General features: G+C 30.3%; 1 protein-coding gene across 1 annotated transcript; it reads right to left on the bottom strand.

The window, feature by feature from the left end:
- Window positions 1-2,276: 2,276 nt before the first annotated feature.
- On the bottom strand, window positions 2,277-25,471 carry LOC123305456 (golgin subfamily A member 1). The gene is made up of 6 exons (XM_044887170.1): window positions 24,929-25,471; window positions 23,503-23,720; window positions 14,458-14,985; window positions 5,881-6,095; window positions 4,605-4,845; window positions 2,277-3,049 (listed from the first exon to the last, which is right to left on the bottom strand). Exons 1-6 carry the CDS (start codon window positions 25,317-25,319, stop codon window positions 2,567-2,569), a joined length of 2,076 nt encoding a protein of 691 aa, XP_044743105.1. The 5' UTR covers window positions 25,320-25,471; the 3' UTR covers window positions 2,277-2,566.
- Window positions 25,472-25,522: the final 51 nt, after the last annotated feature.

A 25,522-nucleotide genomic window follows, 5' to 3' on the forward strand; every position in this document is an offset into this window, starting at 1 on the left:
CACCGATCATCCGTTAAGCAATTGAAATTGGTATAAAAAAATCATCAAGATAATTTAATTACGAAAATAATGAACACTTTTCGATAGACAAGCTATCATCATAGGCGTGTTTATCAATCAATGAAATTTCATAAAAAATATATCTCATCTGGTTATCAAATGGGTGAAGGTCGACCTTATACTATCTCTTAGACTATTATGTTCAGATGTGTGTTAAGGTCGTATGTTAGCGTGATCTCTACGGATCAAATGGAAAAAATGCATACTAGTATAGAAACCCCTAAAAATATTTAACACATATAAAAATGATTCCATGTAAAATTTCTTGCTTTTTCGAATTCCAAAATAACCTTAAGGGGTTATATCCAGTTAGAATTTTCAAAGAACAGATTTTTGCATTTCCGGAATATACATATATTTAAGTATAAGGTTGATCCAATAAATATTCACGAAGGTAAACGTGTAAAAATAAACTTTAACTGAGTGTAAACGTCTTTTGAAACTTTAAACGTGTTTTTCTCGAAACAAAATTTTCAAAGACGGTGAGCACCGAATTTTCACCGAAAGGGCTCAACCGATCGGTTTCGAATTACGATATTTTGACCAACTTTGAGATTAGAAATTTTTTGAACAGTTTTAAATTATTTTTTTTTGGAAGCCTTCATTTTGTCAAAAAATAATCAATTTTGACTGTTCCTTCGATTAAAACCTATATTCATCTATCGACTAAAGAAATTTTTTAGATTTTTTCATTTTGGATAATCCAAAAGAGATATGGTGCTCACCGCCAGACATCTTTTTGAAACACCTCCAGGAGATCGCCTACAGGAGCAGTATCATATCAAATTTTTGAAATGGGACAACGGTATCTTAAAATTAAAGAAATGTCCTATATGTATACGTTTTTTATATTTAATCCAAAAAAAAAACTCAAAAAAACGAAGTTATTTTTTGCTCTATCACCCTTTAAAGGTGAAATTCAAAGTAAGATCTAAGGTCACCGTTCAATTCCTTGTTGGAAATTAAGTTTTTACTAAATTTTGAGCTTGGTAATTTTTTTATCCGATCTACGCGAGATCTTTTGGGGTTTCCATACTTTTTGCTCATTTTGTATAAACGGTACCAATTAAGCGCGTTATTCGTTGGTAACAGTTATGCAACAGATTTTTGAAACATTTAACAACTTTATATTCGTAAGCATAATAAGGTATTTGTAATTTTGGTACGTTTCTAAACTTCACATAATATTTAGGGATAACATTTCTTACCATTTCAATTCTTCGTGCGAAGCGACAAAGGGTGATAATTTTTTTTAATAGATTCCAAAATTAGAAATTACAAGTTTTCAAACGAGCAATTGCGGTTTCAAATTCGATGGTTTTTCGCAGAGATACAGCTGTTTGAAATTTTGGTAAAAATGTTCTTTTAATATTTACATAATGTACTTTGGTTGTTGAGTATACAGCGTATCTATTTAAGTTGGTTACATGCTTTCGAAAATATTAACATTCAGCTATTCACTTTTGACATCAAATGTACAGGGTGCCACAGTTGTCAAAGTTCGATAGGAATGATGGTCATTTAGAAGTGTACACCATTTTGAACAGAAGGGAAACGGTTCAAGAAATCACTTCCGAGATATGTAGTGTTGTATTTAAACAATTTTGTAAAAGAACAATTACAAGTATGGAACACGAAGATGGATACGTTGACGCAAAAACGAACTGAAGATTAACATTCCCATCGTACTCTCTCAATTTGTGGGGACACCCTGTACATTCGATGTCAAAAGTGAATAGGTGAATGTTAATATTTTCGAAAACAGAGATTTAATAACTTTTTTTATTATAAGAAAACCTTATAATAAAAAGTTTTCCATATGTAGCCAACTTAGGTATATTGCTTGAATTGAGATTTTCTGGAGTGTCATTGGTTCGGAACTGAACTTTTAACGATAGCGTGAATGCACTCATTATTATTATTATTATTTTTTTTTTTTTTTTTTTGTATATATTTCTAACGCACAATGTTTTAGCAGACAGTTAAAAATGGCATTATTTAGTAATTACTATAGTGTTGTGAGTAGACTGTTAATTTATAAAAATAAAAATGTTGATTACTCGTAAAAAATAATTAAATGCTTTTATAAAAGAATAGATGCACAAAATATACAATGAATAAGCAGGAAAAAAGTGGAGAAACAGCACCACCGATTTATGATGCCTAAATAAGCATTTAAAAAAAATTTAGACTACATAGACCATCCCCCCCCCGCCCTTATGACTAGGTTAAGTTGGCTGAAGATTCCTTTTGATCCTATAAACACGTTACAGAAAGTTTCATTAAAATCGGTGCTATTGTCCAACTTTTCCTATGCATTCCGGCTTATAGTTGTACTAAAAAATAAAATGGTTATAAATAAAAGTTGAGCTCTGCATCAACATCTACTACGTTTATATACAGGTCAGGTGTCCAAATTGACTTGATCAATGAATCATTTTGTATTGAAATTTTTAAAAACAAGCATTGAATAAATGCAATAAAACAAATGCAATTAAAATAAATATCAGCTAGGTGGTATTGCTTTAGCCAATTGACCATTGCCAACTTTTGGCCGTGAACCAAACCATGACATTTTCCATTCTAGGGTTTCATGTAACAAACGTTCTTCTTCCGGTGAGAACTTTAAAAGTGTTGCAACAGCACGTGTTAAATGTTTAGCTTCGTATTCACGACTAGTTAAAAATTTAATAATAACATGCTTTAAATATTTAAAATTAATATCATCCTCATCAGTATTGGTGTTTTGTTTTGATGCTGATGCTGCTGATGTTCCTGAATCATTTGTACCAACGTATTTAGTTGTTTGTGATGTAGGTTGTAACACTGCTGCTGGTGTATTTGATGATGTATTACTATTATTTATTGATTGTAAATTAATGGTGTTATCATTTAAATTATCTACTTGTGTATCTGAATCATTCGATCTTAATTCACGTTGTAATGTTTTCTTCATGATAGCTAATCGTTGTTGTAGTACTTTTATATTCTGAAACCAAAAGATTACCAACTGAGTTAACTGTCTAAATACCTTGGAATGACTATGTTGAGGATCCGGGATTGTATTATTGATTTAGCTTCAACCCTTCAGCACTCGCGTTATGAGTATTTTGCTCAAGCTCGATTTAAAACATACTATAAATAACTTTTATTTTTCAAATGGTATATATGTTTTGAAATATGTTCAACAGTTTTTTAAAGTGCGAAAATTTCTCTCATCACGGGAGTGAAGGTGTAAATAAAAAAATATTCACTTCGGAAATTTTCGGGCCTGTTTCTGTACTTTCGTTAAACTTTGTACAACCTATATTACTCAGTAAATTTTAAAAACTTTTAATAGAAATATGGTGATATTAGTTAAAATGAAGGGTATTAAAAAATAAATTTATATAAAATTATATAGAGTTTATGATTTGAGCAAGAACGGTTTACGCGAGTGCTGACGGGTTAAAAAAGAAAAAATAATAATAAAGAGACGTAGTGAGCCTCATCTCCATAAGCTCAGGGTAGAACTTAATACTTTACTATGCAAACATGTTCTCTGTAGTTTGATAAATAGCTAGTCGTGCAATTTTTTCGCACCTTGTACCTTGTGTTGTACGCTCTGTACCAATGGAACTGAGAAAAGAAAGTTTTTACAGGGTGTACTAAAGTAAGTTTAAATTTTATTGACTTGCTGCGCAATAGTAAGAAATCTGACAGACACAAGGTGCACGACTATCGATTCGTCTTTGAGAATTTAAAAACCTTGAACTATGTCTTCTTACAGTGTATTGTGTGTAAACAAACTTTAAACAATATTGTAAAATACAAAAAAAATTACTTCTTTCTCGTTTTAAAATGATAATTATTACCAAATGTTATTTTTCCATTTAAATTTTCTACCTATCTTAATTTTGATCTTCAATGTTACGGCAAAAAGTTTTGAATGAAATTTATAGGAAATTTCATGTTCTACAAATTTGGTTATCACCATTTTTAATATATCAAGGGTCGTTAAATATATATTTAGCAATAGCCATATTGAATAAGTTTGGAGGGCTATAAATAAAAACCTATGCATTATTCAGGAAAAAGTTTTAAGTAAAGATATAGAAAATGTTATTATCTACAAAAATAATCCCTACGCTAATCCAAATTTGAAATCATAAAACATCAAAAATCAATAAGGCGACTAGAAAATGTGAAAAAAATTTGAAAGTTTAGTAAAAAAACCGCAGATTTTCGGCTGAGATGCTACTCTTGAAAATTGCGAGTTCGTAAAGAATATCACACAGTCTGGTAATATGATTTTTTGTGTGATATTCTTTATGAGCTCGCAGGTCGCAAAAATGCTATCACTGAAGATGAAAAATAAATTTAAGATTCAGGGTGGAATGTTTGTGCTCTATAATGGAACTAATAGAAATGAATAATTACATTGGGCATACCAAACGTAAAATTGTTTAAGAAGAAAAAACGAATTAATAAGAAGTAAACACCGCATTGTAGCATAATTATTGTTATATAAAATAATATAATAATTAAAATATATCCATACATACCTTATCTCGTTCTAAAACATCTTCTTCTAATTTATTAACATTCGATTTTAAACTTGTAATTTCTGATTCTGTTTTTGATAATTGCGAATCTTTATCTAAGACTACTCTTTCTAAATCAGCTAATCGGTTTGATAACTCAGCCAATTCAGTATCTTGATTTGCAATTCGTTGACGTGCAATTTCAACTTCTTGTGATACTTGTGCATTTCGTAATAATGTTGCATCTTTATCATTACGTTCTCTATAAAATTTCAAAAAATATATTATAAATAGCAAGTTACAAATAATATTACAGTAATTCTAGCCGAAATGCTATATAGTAAATCGCATTTTTGGGGGGAAGCTCGAATTTTTGGTTACGGTTAGGATGGTCAAAGATAAATTTGAAAAGCCGGGATGCTACCTTTTGGGGGAACACTCTCTAAATATAGGTCCCATGCATTTTTTGCGTAAGTCACATACTAAACAATCTACTAAAAAGTTAGTGCAAAATTTGAGACAAATAATTTTCCTCTTTGCGATTTAAGCAAGCGAAAGGGATGGAAAAAAAGTCTCAATGAAAATTATAGACAGCATAACGGGCAATAACATTTATATAAATAATTGTTTACTATGATTCGTTATTCTCGAATTTGGCCAGAGGTCGCCAAAGTTGCGCACTCTCGAACAAACCGCATATAAAGTTATTTAAAAGCAGCTTATGCGCCTCTAAAACATTAATAACGCTATTTGAAAGTAAAAAACTCATATATATGTTGCTGTTATGGAATTATTGCAATATGAGCATCGTAAAATTTCAAAATATTTTGTTTCAAATTTTGCAGTAACTTTCCAGTAGATTGTTTAATATGTGACTTACGCAAAAAATACATACCACCATTTTTGTAGAGAATTTTATTATCTTTTTTATATTTCTCTCCTCTTTGTTATTTATAAAAAAACAACTTTCTAATTTAAAGCGTTCATCGAATATGTTTGTCAGTTATGAATCAGAGAAAAGTGAAATTATGAATAAAAGAAAAGAGGTCGAATTCGATGCCGGTATAAACATGTGTCTCTGAAACTAATATTTTTCGTTCGAAGCATTTTCCTCGATTAAATTTATTTATCGAGTTTCAATCATATGTCAACTTAAAAAAGCACCCTGTACATTATATGTATAAATTTCTAGTCTTGGTTGCTTATTTATGTTCAATATTTAAGTGAATGTGTTTTAAATTAGAGTGTTTCGATTCCGATACACTTGTATAATATAAATAATAAAAAAAGATCGTACTTATCATATGACGAACATATCTCTTTACATTTATCTTGCTCAGTTTTCAAATCAATTCTCAATTGTTCAATTTCACTGTGTAATTGTTTATTTGTTGTTTTTTCCAATTCAGCTGTAGCTAAAGCACGTGCATAATCTGCTTGAACGGTCTCTGCACGTAATTCAACATTTGCTAGTCGTTCACGTAATTCGCGTACTTCATCATCAGTGTTTTCCTAAAAATTTAAGTTTTATCTAATTATTTGATAATCTTCAAATTGTTGCCAACACCATCATATTGTCAATTATATTTATACAAATCTAAATCTAAAATTGGGCTGATGATAAATTATAATAAACAATTTTTTCTACAACTTTGCTTATTATAAAAACCTTAAATTTTTCATAATACAAATCGAGAAATTAAAATTAAACTCGATAATTAAACAAGCTTTAATCGTTAACTGTATCTCAGATCGAAAAAAGGCCAAAGAATTTTTCGTCTTGAAATTTCGCAAGGAATTCATGATTTCTGGTTGGCCCAATTATTTACGAATAACTTGTATACATATAGTATGTGTGAGAAAATAATCCAAAAACGTGCAAGGGGGAAATTATTTGTATTTAAATCTGCAGAAATTTTGATGTTTCAAATGTATTGATTTCATTATACGTTATTATCATTTTACGTTACAAGGACGGGGGGAGGATGTGTCAATTGTTTGTTTTCACTTGTTTTTTTGGAATGTTTTGGCATCAATGTTGTGAATTTACGGAATTCCATTTGTTAATATGAAAATTTACGTAACTGAGGAGAGGGGGAAAGGAGCAATCTGAATTTTTACATGCTATTACTTATTTAAAAACGTTACGAGAGTTATGGACAATCCCATATATGAGTAAAACTTAATTTGCTGGGAGAAGCAACGATTAGTTTTAAGGTTCGGAAATTATTAAAAAGTTCAAAATTAGTTTAGACTCTTACATTGTGATCGTTTTGTGTTTTTCAGCTGAGGTGTAATGGATTTTTATAACCTTAATTTTTGGACTCTGGTCCAAAATAAGAGTTTTAAGCATTAAAAAATTGGACGGAGATTAGATAGAAGAGAAGAGCTTATTTGCCTTTTATAAGACGAAACAAAAAGATTGAGATCACTATCACACTATATTGGTTTACATACTGCCTGTGTAAATTAGGATTTTTTTTATTTATGCATACACAATCTCCAGGTGCGAAAATCGTTATGCATTACGTATCGTTGATTGTTTACATATAAATTGTAAATATAAACGTCTCTGTGGTGCTGGTTTCACTTTTAGATTAGACACCGCTTCTAGGTATAATTGTGGCCATGCCAACCGTCTAAATCCGGATTGTTTACTTATAAGGAGTAGTTTTATAAAGACGTTATAGCGGCATTATTTATCAGACTGTTTGTCTCAGATTTTACAAGTGGGTATATTTTTTTTATTAGACACTTTTTTCAACTACGAGTTGTGTCGCTTGTTACAACCTTGATTGTTTACTTGTAAGTATGGCATGACGACATCCGCGTCTATTCAAAAATATGCCAACTATCCGTACCCAATCGGATCATAAATACCAACATCATTATAAATTACCCTTTAAAAGTAAGCTAATCCGGGTTTGCACGGGCAACATTACTACCGGGAACCATGTCTAATAAAAAATAGGTTCACATGCAAAATTTGATGCCAACGAGCACATAAATAAAAATGCCATAGTCATAAGGGCTTCTATAAAACAACCCTTTATAAGACAATCCGTGTTGATTTTATTAAATTAGCCCTAAATATAGGAGGACGCGCCTAAGGCAGACGATCAGATTAGTAAAAAAGAAATTACGATAGGTGAATTAACTCGAGCGCGTCAGATTAAGATATAGTGGGTTAATTACATGCTAAAAATTTACATTTCAATAATCTGAAAATATTTGATCGCGCGCGAGTTACTACGGCTAAGGCAACTTTGCAAGCCTCCCATTTCCTTGCGTCTCGCTCAAATCATCAGATTATTGAAATGTACATTTTTTAGCATGTAATTAACTCCACATATCTGAATCTGACGCGCTTGACTTAATTCCCCTATCGCATTTTTTTTTACTAATGGATCATCTGCCCTACGCGCGTCCCCCCACATTTAGTGCTAAAACTTGAAGGAGTTACTAAGGAAGATCCAAAGAACCCCTCATATGTTAATATGACTCGCTCGAGTTACTACACAAATCCCCTCTTGGGCCCCCTTATTATTACAACTTTCATACACAAAAATGATTGTTTGGTAAGTCGTGACATCATTCAAGACGCCATGACGGTGCAGAGTATTTTCGAAGTAAATTTGAATTTTTTTTTTTTTTATAATTATTATTTGTTAAATATTAGCTTTACTATTATCTGTGTAAGGCTTCCGAGAGAGTGGAGGGGTTAAAAACCTCTACATGACCTTATCTTGAGGGGGGGGGGTAATGCTTGCAACAATTTTTACAGGACTGATAGTTTTGGAGATACAGCCTTTCAAAATTTGGCCAATTTTTCAAATTAATCGATCTCTCATCCATAAATGACATGCCAGATGAAGTAAACAAAAAATTATTGGTGCCGTTTGAATATTCTTGAAAACTCTCTTGATAACTCAAAAGACGACGTTTTTTACCAACCATGTCCATCAAAGATGGAAAGTTTGATTAAAATAAATACATCCTCAAAACTGATGTCAGACTTTCAAGACAATCTTTTGACTTGTCAAGATATTGCCTGGCATATCATCTGTGGATAAGGAATCGTGTAACTTGATAAATTGGCCAAATTTTGAAAAGTTGTATCTCCGAAATTATCGGTCCTATAAAAACTGTTCCGGCCTTTTTTAGACTACTTTAAAATTAAATCCACAATCTTTGATGAAAAACCAGTCCTTCCGGGTCAAAATCGACAAAAACTGGAATAATGTTCTTACTTTATTATTTTTGACAATGACCCGGTTGTCTGCCGAGGTCGAAAACTTGGATTTTACATCACAAACAACATACAACGTTCAATGCTTAATTTGACTGACTAAACTTTTTTAAATACAAAATTAAAATGATTATATCTAGAATACAAGATTGTACATATAAAATGCTTTATCCTGAATGACTTGACTGACATGACGGATCAACACACAGCTGTGTGTTGATCACAGCCTAAACAGCTGATCATAGAGACCTGAAACTTGGTCGATGTGTTTGGCGTAAGCATTCGATAAGAAAGGTTTTCTAAAATTCTACCTATAAGAGAGTGAAAAAGGAGGACAAAATTTGTATGGGACAACATGATTCCTTGGTCCAATTTACTTAATTTGCATAAACAAATCGTCCAGCGGAGCGGGCTGATAGCAACTACCATAATATATAATATATTGTTATAATATTATTAAAAAATTTGGTTTTTCGACAGTATGATGAGTAAAACAGGAATATTATCACAAATTAATTATGGCTAGTAAATTTATAATTTAAATAGTGAAAAAATTACACCGTGGCCAGAATTCGAACCTAGGTCTTTAGATATCCGGTATAAACGCTCTATCCATCTTAGTTCATTATAATGTGTGAATTCAAGACTCCAAGAAATTATAGATGGTACTTTAATGGCGGTTGAAAAGGGTTAAAATCTATCTCCATGGTTATGTTCTAAAGTAATGTTTGCACCCTTCTCTCCATTTCATATTTAAATTAGTAGAGGTCAGCGCAGTATTTTGGAGTCACGAATAGTAGATATAGCGCTTATATTTAAAATTCAAGTTCTTCCTAAAAAAATAAAGGAATTTTCTCTTTTTGAGATCCATCTTACATAATCCAATGAAGGTGTTTCCAGGGCTTGTAATTTTATACAAAAATGAAAATATTTAAAAAAATTTGTTTTGTTATTTTCTTACTAAATTTCTAAACTGGGATTTTTGACCATTGATTTTCTGAATTTATTACTTTTGCAAAATTAAAAAATTTACCAAAATTTTCTGTACACTCCTAGTTAACCTAACATTTTGTAGGGTCTATTATTATTATTATTGAACTGCTCGTACCTTTCTATTGTTAATTTGTAACATTTTTGACGAAATTACGCCTGACTAGGTAACCGATCCAATTTCAAGATATTTAAATTGTCAGTAATTAACGAAAGCTTGATGTTTAACATTAATATTTTGAAGAATATTAGAAAAGAAGGAGATTAACTCTGGGTCCCCGGCAATACATTCCCAGGCCCATATACGTCCATCACTTGTAAGTTCGCCTATCTGAATTTGGTGGCGCTTTTTGTATCACACGACCATGAGTATTAATTCCTAAAGGGAGTTCAGAATGAAGCTTTCAGGATAGTTTATGAAGTTAATAATATCGGTTCATTTTTATCCCTGTAAGCTCATTTAGAGAGATTCGATGCTGATTTTATTCCACTTAAAACTTTTCTTTATCTGTTATTATTAACGAACATGATTTAAATTTTTAGATTTTGTGCCTAATATCCAGAATGGACACAGGGTCTTTTAGCTTCATTCATTATAACTAATGTACTAATGGAAAACATTAGTTTATATGACAATCGAAAGTTCTATTAGCTGCCAGTCTATAAACCTTTATTTAAACTATCATTTATGGATCCCAACTACCCTGAAAATTTCATCTTGTGCTCTTCGGTTCCTAACTAAAATTACAGAAAGTAATTTTGTAAATCTCTTTAATTTATTTATGCAATGCCACTTTTAAAATAAAATAATAAAATAAAATAAATAAAAAAAATAAAATAAATTCGAAAATAAAATAAACACAAAAGAACCTTAAAAATTAAAATTTATTTAGCAAAATAAAACTAGAATACAACAAAAATATAAATGAAATATTTAAGAAGTCCCCAAAACATAACAATTATATTACTAATTGAAAGTACAGAACTGCACACTTAATTTATAATATTATAACGAATCCATCACCAGAAAATATTTTATCAACAGTGGTAGTTCATTCAAACCATCTGAGAGCCCGTTACATCAAATGTTTCGTGCTGTTTAGCCAAAGAGCAATAAGTAAAAAAAAAAATTAAATCGAATACAAACATGTATGTACAAACCGTTAATCATAAACAGTAAGTTTTGAGCTATACTATGAGAATCAAAAGATATAGAGTACCTTTTTCTGGTGTTTGTCACTCCACTACCCAGAGGGTACAATCTATTTTTTTTTCCACATTCTTCCCCACTTTCGTCCCACTGTGCTAAAATTAGTTGCCGTTTTCCGACTCCGTCGAGCAGAAAAATAGTATACACAACATCTTTTTGTACAGAAAAGTTTAAAATAAAATGGATAATTCTCGACATAATAGAGAAAAACTCCTTTTAAAGAGTCGTATCGCGGCAACCAAGGCTAAGAGGATCATCAAAAAGGAAGCAACAAATCCATAATTTAAACCAAAAAAGGCTTTCATATAGATTTTGGAAAGTGTAACGACCTGCTGATTCTTATTTCTTTTTGATCTTTTACAAGATCAATGAGATCCATGGTTACCTAGTATATATTGCTTTGGTTACGCTAATAACCAATTACCCTCAGAAACTAGACTTCAATACATCAATCAAGTTGTTTTCATTTTTTATTCACCATTCATCATCATATGTAGGAACATGATTTTACATTTTTGATTCTGATACCGGAAATCGAATCCGAGCCTCCTGGGTGAATTGTTGATCTTTTTTGGACATCATTTATCTTACTGGTTTCCAACCCACCATGACATAAAAGCTTAAACGTTGTGGGTGTGGCCTTTTGTATAATGTTTCAAACATAAGTTGTTTATTTTTTAAATTTAAATTTTTGTTTTATCTCTAACGGTTTACAAGATGGTTTCTACGAGCTCAACCTCACTTTTTACGTCCTGGGTACGCTATAAAAATTTCAGCTTGGAATCTCTTTTCGTTTTTGAGTTATCGTTTCCACAGACGGACGGGCAGACAACCGAAAATGGACTTATTAGGTGATTTTATGAACACCTTTACCAAAATTTTGTTCGTAGCATCAAATCTTATAAGCGTTACAAACTTGGGACTAAACTCAATATATCTTGATATATTTCATATATGGATATGCCTTGATATATTTTCACATGGAATAAATAAATAATTTTTAAATATAAATAATTTGAGTTGGCATGAGTCTATATGGTTTGAGTTGAGATAGACAGATTGAATTATTCTGACCCTGTTGATAAACCCTAAGTGATAAGACCAATGAATTACGACTTAAATTTTTCTCCTTAAAAAATTAAAAGTAATCATTTACTTGATGCCATATCGGTATGGAATATCGGTTAATCCATTTAGGAGCTACGATGGCTCAGACAGACAGACAAACACATACACATAGGCAAATTTATAAAAAGTCTTTTTTAACGTCGGGAGTTAAAAAATGACTTTTTTTAGTTTATATCGACAAAAAAATTTTTTTATGTGGATAATTTGAAACGAATTATGGCATGTATCAACTTTGGTCAATACCGAAATTGGACAAAAAAATTCCGAAATTGTAGTTGGTCGAAAAAAACGAAAAAATATTTATTTTCACATACATAAATTTAATATTGTTCAAAAGAAAATGCAAAATAGGGATAGAAGTTTGTACGGAATCGTTTGTAGTGTTTTATTTAAAGGTATAATATTTAAATCTAAATTAAACACCTCAAAATAATATCAATCGCTAATAATGCATACATCAAGTTACACAAATGGCGGAAATAAATTCGGGACTTTTGGTAATTAGTTTGGATTTTTGGAAATTAACAAATTTAGTGTTATTTGACTAGGCTAAAATATGTTTTCGGATCTAACGATACCATGGCTGGCTTCGATCTATTTATCGATCATATATGGGCCTATATAAATATTATCTTAGTCAATGTTGGATTCCCAATAATCTTATGTCTATAGTTAACGAAAAGTATTTTCTGAGGAAAATTTCAAGATGATGTATTAACCCAAACTAATTTGACTCATGCTAACTCAACAAATATTCACCGTTCGTTGTTTTTCAACTTTAATGAAAGCGTAAATAAATAATTTGTTACCAAAAAGTTAATTTATCGCTGGTTGTATCGAATGAAATCGTCTATTATGTGCAGTTCTGTTTAGGAAAAATATTATTTACATGTAATGGAACTATTGGAAGCATTAAACATTTTTTATTTTCCCCTTTTCTCGACCATTTAGAGATGTTAGAATGAAAATAATATATTTTATGTCTTATATTCATTGCATTCCAAAATTTGTCGTAAAGGCGGATAGACTAAGAAAGTGTGTGATCATAGACTAAAATAATTATTTACTATCAGACCAAGACATAGTGACGCATTAATTTGAAAAATCTACCGAAGACATTTTTTATATTCTTAATGCATTCGAGATAATCAAAGTAATAAAACCGAAAAATGACCAAAAGGTCAGAATTTACAAGTACACTTCCGATTTCTGCGGTACCTGGCGCCCGGTCTCGTAAAAATAATCAAAAATATAAAATCAGTGGATTTTCTAATCAATTATTTGTCGATTATCATCAAATTTGTTGATAAGAAAATTTTAACCTAAAAACGTTTTTTTTTTTAAACAACTACATCTCGCGAACGGCGAGAAAGTGAAAAAAGTCATACGATGAAAACTGTTTAGAAATGTCCAAAACATGAGATCGAATTGGTTTTGAATCAAATATTTAATCAAAACCGCACAATAATCGTTAATTTTATCAATATAAAATTTTCACCAAAATAACGATTTTTGTTTTTGAACGCTTGTATTTAAAAAAAGATGAGGTGCAAGAACAAAAGGATAATTCTTAGAATAGTTCAGAATATTATAGATTTAATAGTTTTTTTTTTCTATTTTCATGATTTGTTAGCACGATTTGTTATTATGAATTTGTAAGCGCGCTCGTGCGCGTAAATTTACCTTTCTTACCAAATTGACTTTTTCCTACACCCTCATGCGAACAGTTTGGGTTCGATCCCGTGGAAACTGGAGGTGTACTTTTAAATTTCGATCTCAAAATGCCTTATTTCCTCAACTAAGATTATGAAAATAATGTACTAAAAGTTAAATTTCGCTCCTTAAAAACTTTTATGTTGTAGCTTATTTCATAACGAACAATTCGAACTTTATTTGAGTACTCCATGAAAATTTGAATAAAAAAGTGTATTTTTTTAAAATTTTTTATTTAAACATATGAAGCCGATGTTTTTGATCGAAGCAAAATTGTTTTGCATAAAATAAAATGTTCCTAGATTTTTCCAACTTTGCCGGACATAATTTTCCTTGGATACCGGATTATACAGTTTTAAATATGACGTATTTAATGAAAACCATCACTAATTCGACAGACAATTTTAAGAACATTGTCGTTCAGGTCCCAACAATACCAATAAATTATTTTGGCACGACCTAATTGGAATGCTATGAATATGGGAAAAAATTATAATAGATTTGAACAAAATATTCTAAAGAAATTGAAACATAAGTAAAATAAGCATTAATCAAATTTCAAAGTGTGTATTATCATCACTCACAATTTGTTTTCGTAAAAATGTGACTTCTTCATCAGACTCCGTTCGTAAATCTCGTAACTCAGCTGATAATTCATCTACTTCAGTTACTAATCGGTTAATTTTCGTTTCACGTGTTTCAATTTCATGTTTACTTTTTTCAACTTCAAATTCTAATTGTTTCACTTTCTCCTTAAGTATGTCACGTTCATTTAACGCTCTACGACGTTCTGTACCTTCCTCAGCAGCTTGTCGACTTAATCGACCCACTTGTGTTTCTAACGACGTAATCTTTTCACTCCATGAACTTTTTATATCAGCTAAATGAAAATGTGCTTCTTCCAAACGTTGTTCTAAAAGATTACGTTCGGATAGTAAAGCTTTCATTTTATCATCTGGTTCAGTATTATCTGCTTCAACATTATTAACACGTTTTTCTAGTAACTCAACACGATCACGTAAATGGCGTGTTTCTTCTTCACTTTGTGCCAATTGTGAAGCTAATGCCGCTTTTTCACGAGCAGATGCATGACGCAAGGTTTCCAATTCGTCCTAAGCACATTATATATTGTATTTAATTAATTATATTACTATTTTTTATATATTTTTATATAAAACCCAATTTGTTTTTTCAAAATAAGTATCAACTTTTCATAAAATATGTAATTTTAATTCATAGTTAGTCAATTTAATATTAATACATCGCATAAATATTTATAACACAAATAATAATATAATTAGTGTAATCATTTTGTTGCTATTTTGACCTGTATTTCCACCTCCTACTTATTTTATTAGAATAATAATAATTTTTAATATTGGTGGATAAATATTTACACAAAAGAATAAGATTGAAATTATTTGTAGCATGTAATTAAGGTCCCATAAATTGATACTTATTTCAAAAACAAATTCCAAAAAATAAAGTTTAAAATTAAACAATTTCTGTACAAACGTGATATTTTGTGCTCAAAATTAAAACTTTATTTTATAAGAGTATTTGACTGTATTTACCCCTTTTAACGAAACTCTTTTGGGCAGATGGCTAAAAAATTTGCAAATTCTAAGTTTAGTATGTTTTCTTTTGCATCAATCATTTCAAGGAAATTAACTTACAATTTAAATACAGGTTGGGCCATTTTAATCTATTATTGCTAATAGCTCATTTTATAGTTAACCAATAAAAAAATAACTTAAACAAAAGTTACGAAGATTGATGGGGGGCATCATATTCATATATCAGATTGGACCTAGTTCTCCGGGTTCTTTAATAGTAAATTTAGATCCTAAAAGGTAAAGATAGAATAATAGTTTAAATTAGAAAATCCAAATTTTCAACATAACAAATGAAAATTTCACTTGGAAATTTTCAATTGTTATACCTTTTAGTAATGCAGGTTGCAGGATTTTTCCGATTTTTTTTTACAGTGTTTCGGCTTATAGTCAGGTTTTGAAAAAAAATCGTTCGCACTATCCGAAAGTACCTAAAAATACCAGTAATTAAAAAAAAAAGTCCGATTTGCCTAAATTGTATGAACTATTGAAATTTTTTAGAAAAATTAGTTTTTCTCAAAATTGAGGTTATGTATCAGGCTAAAATTCACCCTTTTTTGTGATAAGTTACATCTTTTTTCAGAATTACAACTTAATTCCTTCATTTTTCGAATAGTTATCAGGGAAAGTTGTAACAGCGATTTCTTGAGATTTTGAGGTCATTTTACAATGTTCAGATAGCAGGCAAGGTCGATGCAGAAATTCTTAATAAACAATTTTTTTTTATTTTCCCAATCCGATCAATAGAAGCAAAGTTATTCAAGAAAACGTCACCAAAGAAAACAGTGTTGAGATAAAACCGCATGCAAAAGTTGGCGCGAATTATTCCGGAACCGGAAAACTCAATTTCTGTATTTTTTACAACAAAAGAAAATTATTAAAAAATAAAAAATTAGCCATTTGCAAAAATTTATCGAATTCTTTATCAAAATCCGGTAGATTTATTCAACTATTAATTGAATAACAAGATTAATTTGAAACCTAATATTAATTAGTTAAAAGCATGGCAAATATTTTCCTACAAAGAAAATTATAACAAGCGGCACTCGTTTTTCCATAAAATACATTTAATTTGATGAAATGAATGGCATTTATGTGTTATTTCTTCTATAAGTAAAATTTACGCTTAATTTTACCAAATTCTAACAGAATCCATCCTCAGTTAAGCAAACACCTGAGACCGCACAAAATTACGCATTCTGTTTTTAGAACTATCTCTATTTTGATTATTCAAAAGAACAGACTGTATTCTGCCATTCCATTTTCTCCGTTAAAATCGCCCGATCGGATAGAGATATAGAATGTTGAATGGTATTGTAACAGTCAAATACCCCTTAGTGTACCATAAAACCATATGTATGTATAAACATAAAAAAAATATATACCTACTAGTGTATAAAGCTGGGATAAGAAGATGATCATTTATAAAGCATCACAAAGAATAATTATAATAAAAATAAAACTGTAAAAGCACTTAAACTTAAAAATATATGAAACTGTGCAGAGCGTTGGATGGGAATGTGCAGGATTTACAAAAAAAAAAGGATTGTATTGAGGTCAAATGCATTAAGCAAATATTTTAATATCGTAACATTGTCGAAAAAACGACTAGGTTTGCGATTAACTTCGGTGAAATTTTAATTGTAAGTAGGAGGTACCACGGGAACATTTTCCTTTAATTTTCCTTCCATAGGTTCTGTAAAAATACAGTATGCGCGGCAATATCTCAGTAATAATAAAAATTAACCCATCCGGTTTTTCAAAGCAATATTTAAGAGAAAAATAGTATTTAAAAAAAAAATCGGAATTTAGAAAGTTATTTTAAAACAAGTAAAAACAAACAATTGACTGGGTGAATTGTTGAAATACCATGTATAGACCAGTGTTGATTACCAAATCCTTTGAAACGAAAAAAATTTTCAAATAAAAGTTTTTTTTTTTTAAGGAACATTTTTTACATTTAAACTTTTGTTCTATCTAACAGTTTACAAGGGTCCTACTGAACTATCAAGGGTCCTACTGAACTATGTTGCTCATTTGCATCCTTAGCACGCTATAAAAATTTCAGCTTGATATTTCTTTTCGTTTTTGATTTATCGTTATCTCAGACGGACAGACAAACGGACAACCGGAAATGGACTGATTAGGTAATTTTATGAACACCTATATCAAAATTTTGTTCGAAGCATCAATATTTTTAAACGTTACAAACTTGGGACTAAACTTAGTATACCTTGATATATTTCATATATACATGGTATAAAAATTGCTAAAGTGGGGAAAACCGATTTTTTGCACAAAAAAAAAGACAGAAAATTTGATTTTTAAAAAAGGGGTCGTGGTTAAACAATGAGTTGCCCTAAAACCAAAGAAAACGGGAATTTACAAACTATAATGCATACGTTATATATACAGTGCCCACTGATGTTTTGATCAACTGATCAAAATAGTTGGTAAATTTCACTCTTTCTTTGCTTTTTCGCGGATTCATCATGCATATACAAAAATAATAATTGCGCAGATGTTTTAGGGAATAAAATGCTTCTTTTCTTATTTTAAATTATCTTAAAATGTTATGTTACCGATCGCAAACGATCATTTTTTTCGTTTTTGTAGTACTACAATCCCCCTTTTTGTTTTATTGTTAAAATACTTTTTCCTTTTTTTTTGTGCAAAAAACCGGTTTTTCGCGCTTTTCCGTTTATTTTTAAATAACTCCCTACAATCCGATTTTTTCTAAAGTATTTTTTCTTAATAACAGCTAATTAATTTTTATAGGAAAAGGTCAATTATCAAATATTGCAGTATGAAAAATGATTAAAACAAAATTTATTGGAAATATTATTCTCAATAATTTTTATTATATGAATTTTCACATAAAATTAATTTTTACCGAGATTTACACCTTGGTGGACACCAACAATCTGGTGGCCACTCTTTACAGAAACTTAGGTCGAGAAACTTAGATGAAGATTTCCCGTGGAACTACTTCGTACTTCTTTTGAAATTTCGCTCTTTTTCTTAACTCAAATCTCGATGATTACTGGATTATATTTTATTCCGAATTTTTATTCAATTTTTTGCCATAAAATTTTTATGGTTATTTGTTTGTATCTATATATGTATATAAATTAGCAAAACATTTTTCCTTAAAACGAATTTTTAATCCATTTATAAAGAGTACGGTAGCCATAAATATCTAATCCAGTCAATAAGCCGGTAAAAAGTGTCGATACTGAAAAAGCTGGGAAACAGTACCGATCTACCGATTTTAATCAAACTTTTAATTAAGTGTTTATAGGACCCCAAGAAACAGCAAACTTAACCTAGTCTTAGAGGGCATAGGACCTCAGCGGGGAGCATATGTAGTCCAAAATTTTTTTGAAATACTTATTTTGGCTTAAAATTGTCATGTAGTAGGTATTTAAGGTCGTTGAATACGAATCCGATGTCAGATTACACTGATTCTGTCACCTTTTCCGAAAGTCGCGCAGTTTTGGCGTGAAATTTCACTTTTTTGGCACAAAAAGCGCAAACCAAGTAATTATCGTACAAACTGTGCTCTGCAGGGGTGTTTTTGGTCGCTGATTACGAATTTGATGTCAGATTATCGGATTCTATCACATCTTCTGAAAATCGTGCCATTTTTGGCACAAAAAAATATTAAATATTGTTGTTGGAAATACTAAATTTTATATTTACACAATTATATCAATGTATTAGTAGGTTTCTAGAGGCTATGTTAGGTTAGGTTAGGTTAGAGTGGCTGTCCTGGGGTGGGACACACTTAGACCATAGGGTCCGTTTAAAGGCTATGTTAGAAAAAAATATTTAATTTTTAGTTACTGGCAAAAACTACACATTTTCGAAAGGCGTGGCAGAATCCGTGTAATCTGATATCGGATTCATACTCAGCTACAAAAAATACCATTCAGATGACAATTTTAAACTAAAATAAGCATTTCAAAAAAAATTTGCGCTACATAGGCCCCCCGAGGTGGAGTTTTATGACCTCTATGACTAGGTTAAGATTACTCAATGTTCCTCGGGATTCTATAAACACGTTACAAAAAGTTTTATCATAATCGGTGCTGTTTCCCAACTTTCCCGTACATCCCAGCTTATTGACTGTACTATTCTAGAAAAAAATTGTGCAGTAGATGGTTGAAGATCAAACATAGGCACAATTGTATTTCGAAGAAATATATGTACCGTACGAAATTTTGCGATTATATAGATGGTGTCCATAGTTTTGGAATTTATTCTTGATATCAAAACATTACAAAAACTTAATATAAAGATAAACATGAGTCCGAAAACGGTATCCTTTGGAACTACAGTCATCAGAAATTTCGTGCACTTTTTCTAATTTTTGGAGAATCCATTGGGGTTTTGAGAAAATATTCTGAATAAAGGTTATTTTTATAAAAAATATTTTTGTTATTTTAAGTTGTTAAAATTAATGCTTTTTCGAAAACTATTATATAGATAGAGCAAAAAAGTTTGCACGTGCAGACGCTCACCAAATTAGCAACGAGTAATATACACTATAAGAGTATAATTACGATTATCTAATTCATACTGATGATGACTACATGGTAGTCGAAATAAGTATATTTTAAAGACAAAACGAGAACTACTCTATAATGATTTGGATTCAGAAAAGTTGAATAATACTAGAAAAAATCTAAAATAGAGCTAATTAAACCGTGGGTATTTGTACTATTCAAATCTTCTCCAGAACGTAAAAAGAAATTAATATTGACATACCGAAATATTCCAATTACTTGTAGATGTTGGTGGCGAGATTAAAACTAACCAAGTAAGTTGCCAGCCCTGGCCCAAACCTTGTTCGAGGCTAATAAATCGAGCGTGGTTTATCAAATCTTCCTCAATCCCTGGTCAAGGTTAATAAATAAAGGCTTGGTCTGTCAGTCATTGTCTAAGTTTGGGCTTTCTTTGATTTACCAAGTCTTGGTATGCTAAGCCTTATCCGAGGCTAACGGGCAACGTGCCCTGGTCGATAACTTATCCTATTCATCCTATTTATTTTTTGAAAATTGTAAGGGAATGGGCCTTTTCATCGATTTGAATTTAAGAACTACGTATAGTAATTTTTATTAGTTCTTTTAAACTTTTCCGTGTACACTTATGAATAAAGGTTTTGCCTTTCTTATTTGTTTTTATTAGTTGATAGACCGTATCCTTGCAAAAAATCAACTTATACTATCTCAAGACAGTGAAAGTATACTTAACCTAGCTATAGTTAACTCTGACTAGTACATGTTGATCAAATGTCAACACTTTTCGGTTTTCATCAACTTTCACTGAAAAGCCCAGTAACAATCGACTTTACCTAGGAAGAGTCGACTCTTACTGGAGGATCAACTTTTCCTGTAACATATATGTACAATATTCACTTCATTTCAGTCATATAAGTGCCCCTTTTGTACTCATACAAAATACCTTCACTAGCATTTCATGTTATCCAGTAGTCAGGTTACCCGACCGCTGGCACCGATTTGAACATGGCATTAGAGTTTTATGTATCACTTCCCTGGTTAACTTTTACATGTTATAAAATTATAAGAATCAAAATTTTGATTCTAATGTTTAATTAGAGAAAATATATATAAATATAGAATCAAAGCTTGAATTTAGTATCTACGGATAGCGTTCTTAAACCCTATTTGTACGAATCCTACATTTAATTGGCGACTTTTTTAATCCAATTCAATTATGTTACCAAAATATAAAAGAATCCATTTTTTGCGGATAGGGACACCTATGTCGTTCAACCACCTTTGATATTTTCACACAATTAAAATTCGTTGTTTCATTTTTCCATTCAATAAAACCATCACCAATGTTTTGCAAATTAAATGCGAGTTTTGGCATTAACCAGATTATACAAAATAAAAACAAGTTCTTATTTAATTTTAACGAGGTATAAAACGCTCAGCCAGCTGTATTCGAGCAATGCTACGAATGAATACCTACCTATAATCCCATCAAATAAGGTAAAATTGACTAAAATTTTGGAGGCAGCAATGCCACCCATGCCATGTTTTAGCTTTTTGCCTGTAGAATAAAAATTTTCGTATGCATAGAAACAAAAAGGGTGATAAAATTAACGATTTTTAACGTTTTGTCACATATTTTTGCAATTTACTCGAAAACTATGCCTTTTTGGAGAAAAAATAGTTATCGGGCGTAAAATTTACATCAATGTACAATTTTACCGTGTTTTTTATACCTTTTTTAGGAAAAAAATATTTTTGATAAAATTTTTTGAGCATATAATTTCCAAATAAACTGTATATTTTGATTATCCCCAATCTTTGGGATTTTTAGAAAAATCGATATTTATTAAAAATTTTCCGCAACTTTTAAAATTTATTCAAAAACTATACATTTTAGGGAAAACACACTCTTGCCCAAAGTTGTAGAACGTTAAATTTTAAATCGATATGTTTTTTCCGCCTTATAATTTTCACCACTAGAGAGAAGAAAAAAAAATGTATGCTTCGAATATTTTATTTAAATATCGACTTTTTTCTAAAATGAGGAAGATAGGGAAAAATCAAAATATACAGATCGGTAGGCAATTTTATTCTTAACAATTTTTATCAAAAGTATTTTTTCTCTGAAATGCATAGTTTTTAAGAAAATTAAAAAAAAAACACCAAAAACATGGAAGATTGAACATTGATGGAAATTTTTCAGAAAATATTTAACAGTTTATTATAAAACTCGGAAATCGTTGATTTTTTCCAAAATCTTTTTTTTTTCTGCACATATGAAAATTTTTCTTATACAGGGTTAAAAGCTAAAACTTGATATAGGCGGCCTTACTGCCTTCAAAACTTCAGTAAATCATGAAATTTCATCTAATTTGATGGGAGTACTAACTAAAACCAAACAGGGTGTCTACTTAAGTTGGCTACATATGGAAAGCTTTTTTATTATGATTACGAAAAAAAGTTACCCTTTATCAAAATCTCTGTTTTGAAATGCTAGGTATCACCTATTCACTTTTGACATACAGAGTGCACAAATTGAGAAAGTTCGATAGGAATGGTAATGGTCGTTTAGAAATGCAGACCATTTTGAACAGGTTATAAGGGAAACGGTTCAAGAAATCACTCCCGAGATATGTAAGAGTATATTTAAAGAATTTTGTAAAGGAACAATTACATATCTGGAACACGTTCGTGGATACGTTGAGGCAAAAACGAACTGAAGATAAACGTTTAAGAATAAATTGTTAACGTTGGGAATGTTTTGACCACTTCAATTTTAAATTAAATTTTATAAATCCTACGTTTCTTTATTTGAAACATTTATAAATAAATTATTACCATTTATTTTTCATACATTACGTTACATTTATTATTGTTGACGTAAGTAAAAACAGTTATTTTCACTTCGTTTTTGCCTCAACGTACCCACCTTCACGTTCCATACATGTAATTGTTATTTTAAAAAAATTCTTTAAATACGCTCCCATATCTCAGGAGTGATTTCTTGAACCGTTTCTCTAATTATATACATTTCAAAACGACCATTAACATTCCTATCAAACTTTCCCAATTTGTGGTGCACCCTATACATTATATGTCAAGAGTGAATAGCTGAATGTTAATATTTTCGAAAGCAAAGATTTTTATAAAGAATAACTTTTTTTCGTAAACCTTACAATAAAAAAGTTTTCCATATGTAGCCAAGTAGTAGTAGTCACCCTGTAGCTAGTAGTTAATCATTTGTAGTAACTTTGTATTCCCCACATTTAAAATAAAATTCAGAATCAGCGTAGTATCCACGTGGATACGTATTATAAAATAAAACTGTTCATCGAGTCCACTAATTATATGATAATTAAAATATCGACTATTAGGTAGATAATTATTATCTACAACTAAATTTTAATATTTAATAGTTTAGTTAATACCAAAATTCGCCCATATACAACTATATTATAAGGTAAAATTAAAAAGAATATTAAAATATAAATACCTGAACACAACTTAGCTCCTGTTCACTATGTCGCAATCGTGATATTTGACCACGAAGAGACTCAACTAAATCACTATTTTCTTTTAACGATGAAGTTTTTTCTGCCAATTCTTTCTCTCGTTGCAGTAATAATTGTTTAACTTTTCCTATTTCCTGTGCTTGTAGACTTTCCAACTGTTCTTTATCTTCACGGTAAGCGGCCAGTTTACGTTTCTGTTCTATAAAACAAATTTTATACATTCATTTAGACTTTTTGAACGTTAAACAAATAATAGATGTGGATGAGAAACGAATTATTATCTTTATCTCAGTTGTTCGCAAAAAATATTTATTCGACAAAATAATAGGCCACAGTTGACTACCCTTTTCCATAAGCGATTATTAACAAGCTGGATATTAGTATGCGATTTCATTTTGCTTTCAGCTGCGTTGGCTGAGCGAATTCCCTCAAAAATTGAAAAAAAAAAAAACATTTTGCTTAAAATCGAATATTGTATTTTTAGTTTTTCAAGAATTTTTATTTCAAAAACTAAGCGTCTAGATAAAAATTTACAAGAGTACTTTTTTGCTTAAAACTGATTACAAAATACACAACTTTTTTTTTTTAATTCAAAATTTGGTGTTTTGAGTCCCGAACGAATTTCCTACGAGTCATACGAGGCGATAAAATAAATAAGGAAGTTTTCATCGGATTTGACTTCAGTCAATCTAAATTTGTTCGTTTTTTAGCGCTACAATCCTCTGTTTTTTGTTTTTATACCATGCATATATGAAATATATCAAGGTATACTAAGTTTGGTCCCAAGTTTGTTACGTTTAAAAATATCGAAGAGAGATATTAAGCTGAAGTGCTTAGGACGTAAATGTGCAACAATTGGGATTTGCTTATTAAATAAATGACTTCAAATTTTAGATGGATCATTAAAAATTGTTACATTCTACCTAAAATACTAGGTAGGCTGGGGAGCAAAATCATTAAAATTTAAGAAGCGAGATATACTCTATGTCAAAAAAAATGCTCGTTTTAAAACATTCTAAGTGTTACTATTATAACATAACATATGATGAGTACGCTTAGAATGTTTTAACTATGGCAGTTTTTTTGGAATTAAGTATATATTTTCAAATGTTTCAAAATTTAGAAGTCGAAAAAAATGTATCCATTTTATTTGTCTTATGCATGCACCATTAGGTCATATGTGGAATTTTAAATATCTTCAAATTTTCAAAAAGTATTTTGGTTGCATTTTTAATTCTTAAATGTTTTTACTGATTAAAAATTTACAACTTATAAGTATAATCCACGTAATATGTTACATAATACCAAAAATACGTATTTCAAATTGCGAGGGCTTAAATTAATTTTTGTTCAAAATTGATTCCATTTTTGAGACTTAGATTACTAATTTAAATTTTTAAGGAATACCTTCTGTAATCTTTAATAATTCTTCAAGTTCCAAAATTCTTTTATCAAGATCCTCCTTTTCTTTTAAAGCCGAAATTTTATCATTTTCTCGTTCTTCTAGTTGTTTATTCCATTCCAATTCCTTATCTTTTAAAATTTTCTCAAATTCCGCGTCTTTTTTCGCTAAAATCTTTTGCAATTCTTCTTCATCAAATTTACTGGAAATTGGACTTACATTTTGATCATCTCGAACACCATCAGTTGACATTATTGAATTTAAACTGGTTGTGGATCCTGTTCGAGAATGTCGACCCCGAGATGAGGGGGCACGTTTCCCGAATGGTGGATTAACCTTAATAACAACATCACTGCCTGTTTCCTCTCGAATTTTATTTTTTAAACTTGCAAACATGGTCACTGTAGTTTTTCTGTTTAAATAACTAATATACAAACCTCTAGATAACAAACCCTTATCAATAATAGGTGTTTAGCATATGCATATTGTTAACAACACTTCATTGTTACGTCAACTCAACTCAATATTCACAACAATAATTAAATAAAACTTCGAATTAAATAAATCAAAATTTAAAACTAAAATCAATAATTAAATTT

This window comes from Chrysoperla carnea, chromosome 1 (assembly GCF_905475395.1).
Source record: "Chrysoperla carnea chromosome 1, inChrCarn1.1, whole genome shotgun sequence".
NCBI classification, from domain to species: domain Eukaryota; kingdom Metazoa; phylum Arthropoda; class Insecta; order Neuroptera; family Chrysopidae; genus Chrysoperla; species Chrysoperla carnea.

Coding starts and splice junctions, on each gene's coding strand:
- LOC123305456 (XM_044887170.1), bottom strand. CDS start 25,319: ATGTTTGCAAGTTTAAAAAATAAAATTCGAGAGGAAACAGGCAGTGAT. Junction 4,846..5,880: donor ATATGTTCGTCATATGATAA/GTACGATCTTTT, acceptor GAAATTTTATAG/AGAACGTAATGATAAAGATG. Junction 3,050..4,604: donor ATGTTTTAGAACGAGATAAG/GTATGTATGGAT, acceptor TTTTGGTTTCAG/AATATAAAAGTACTACAACA.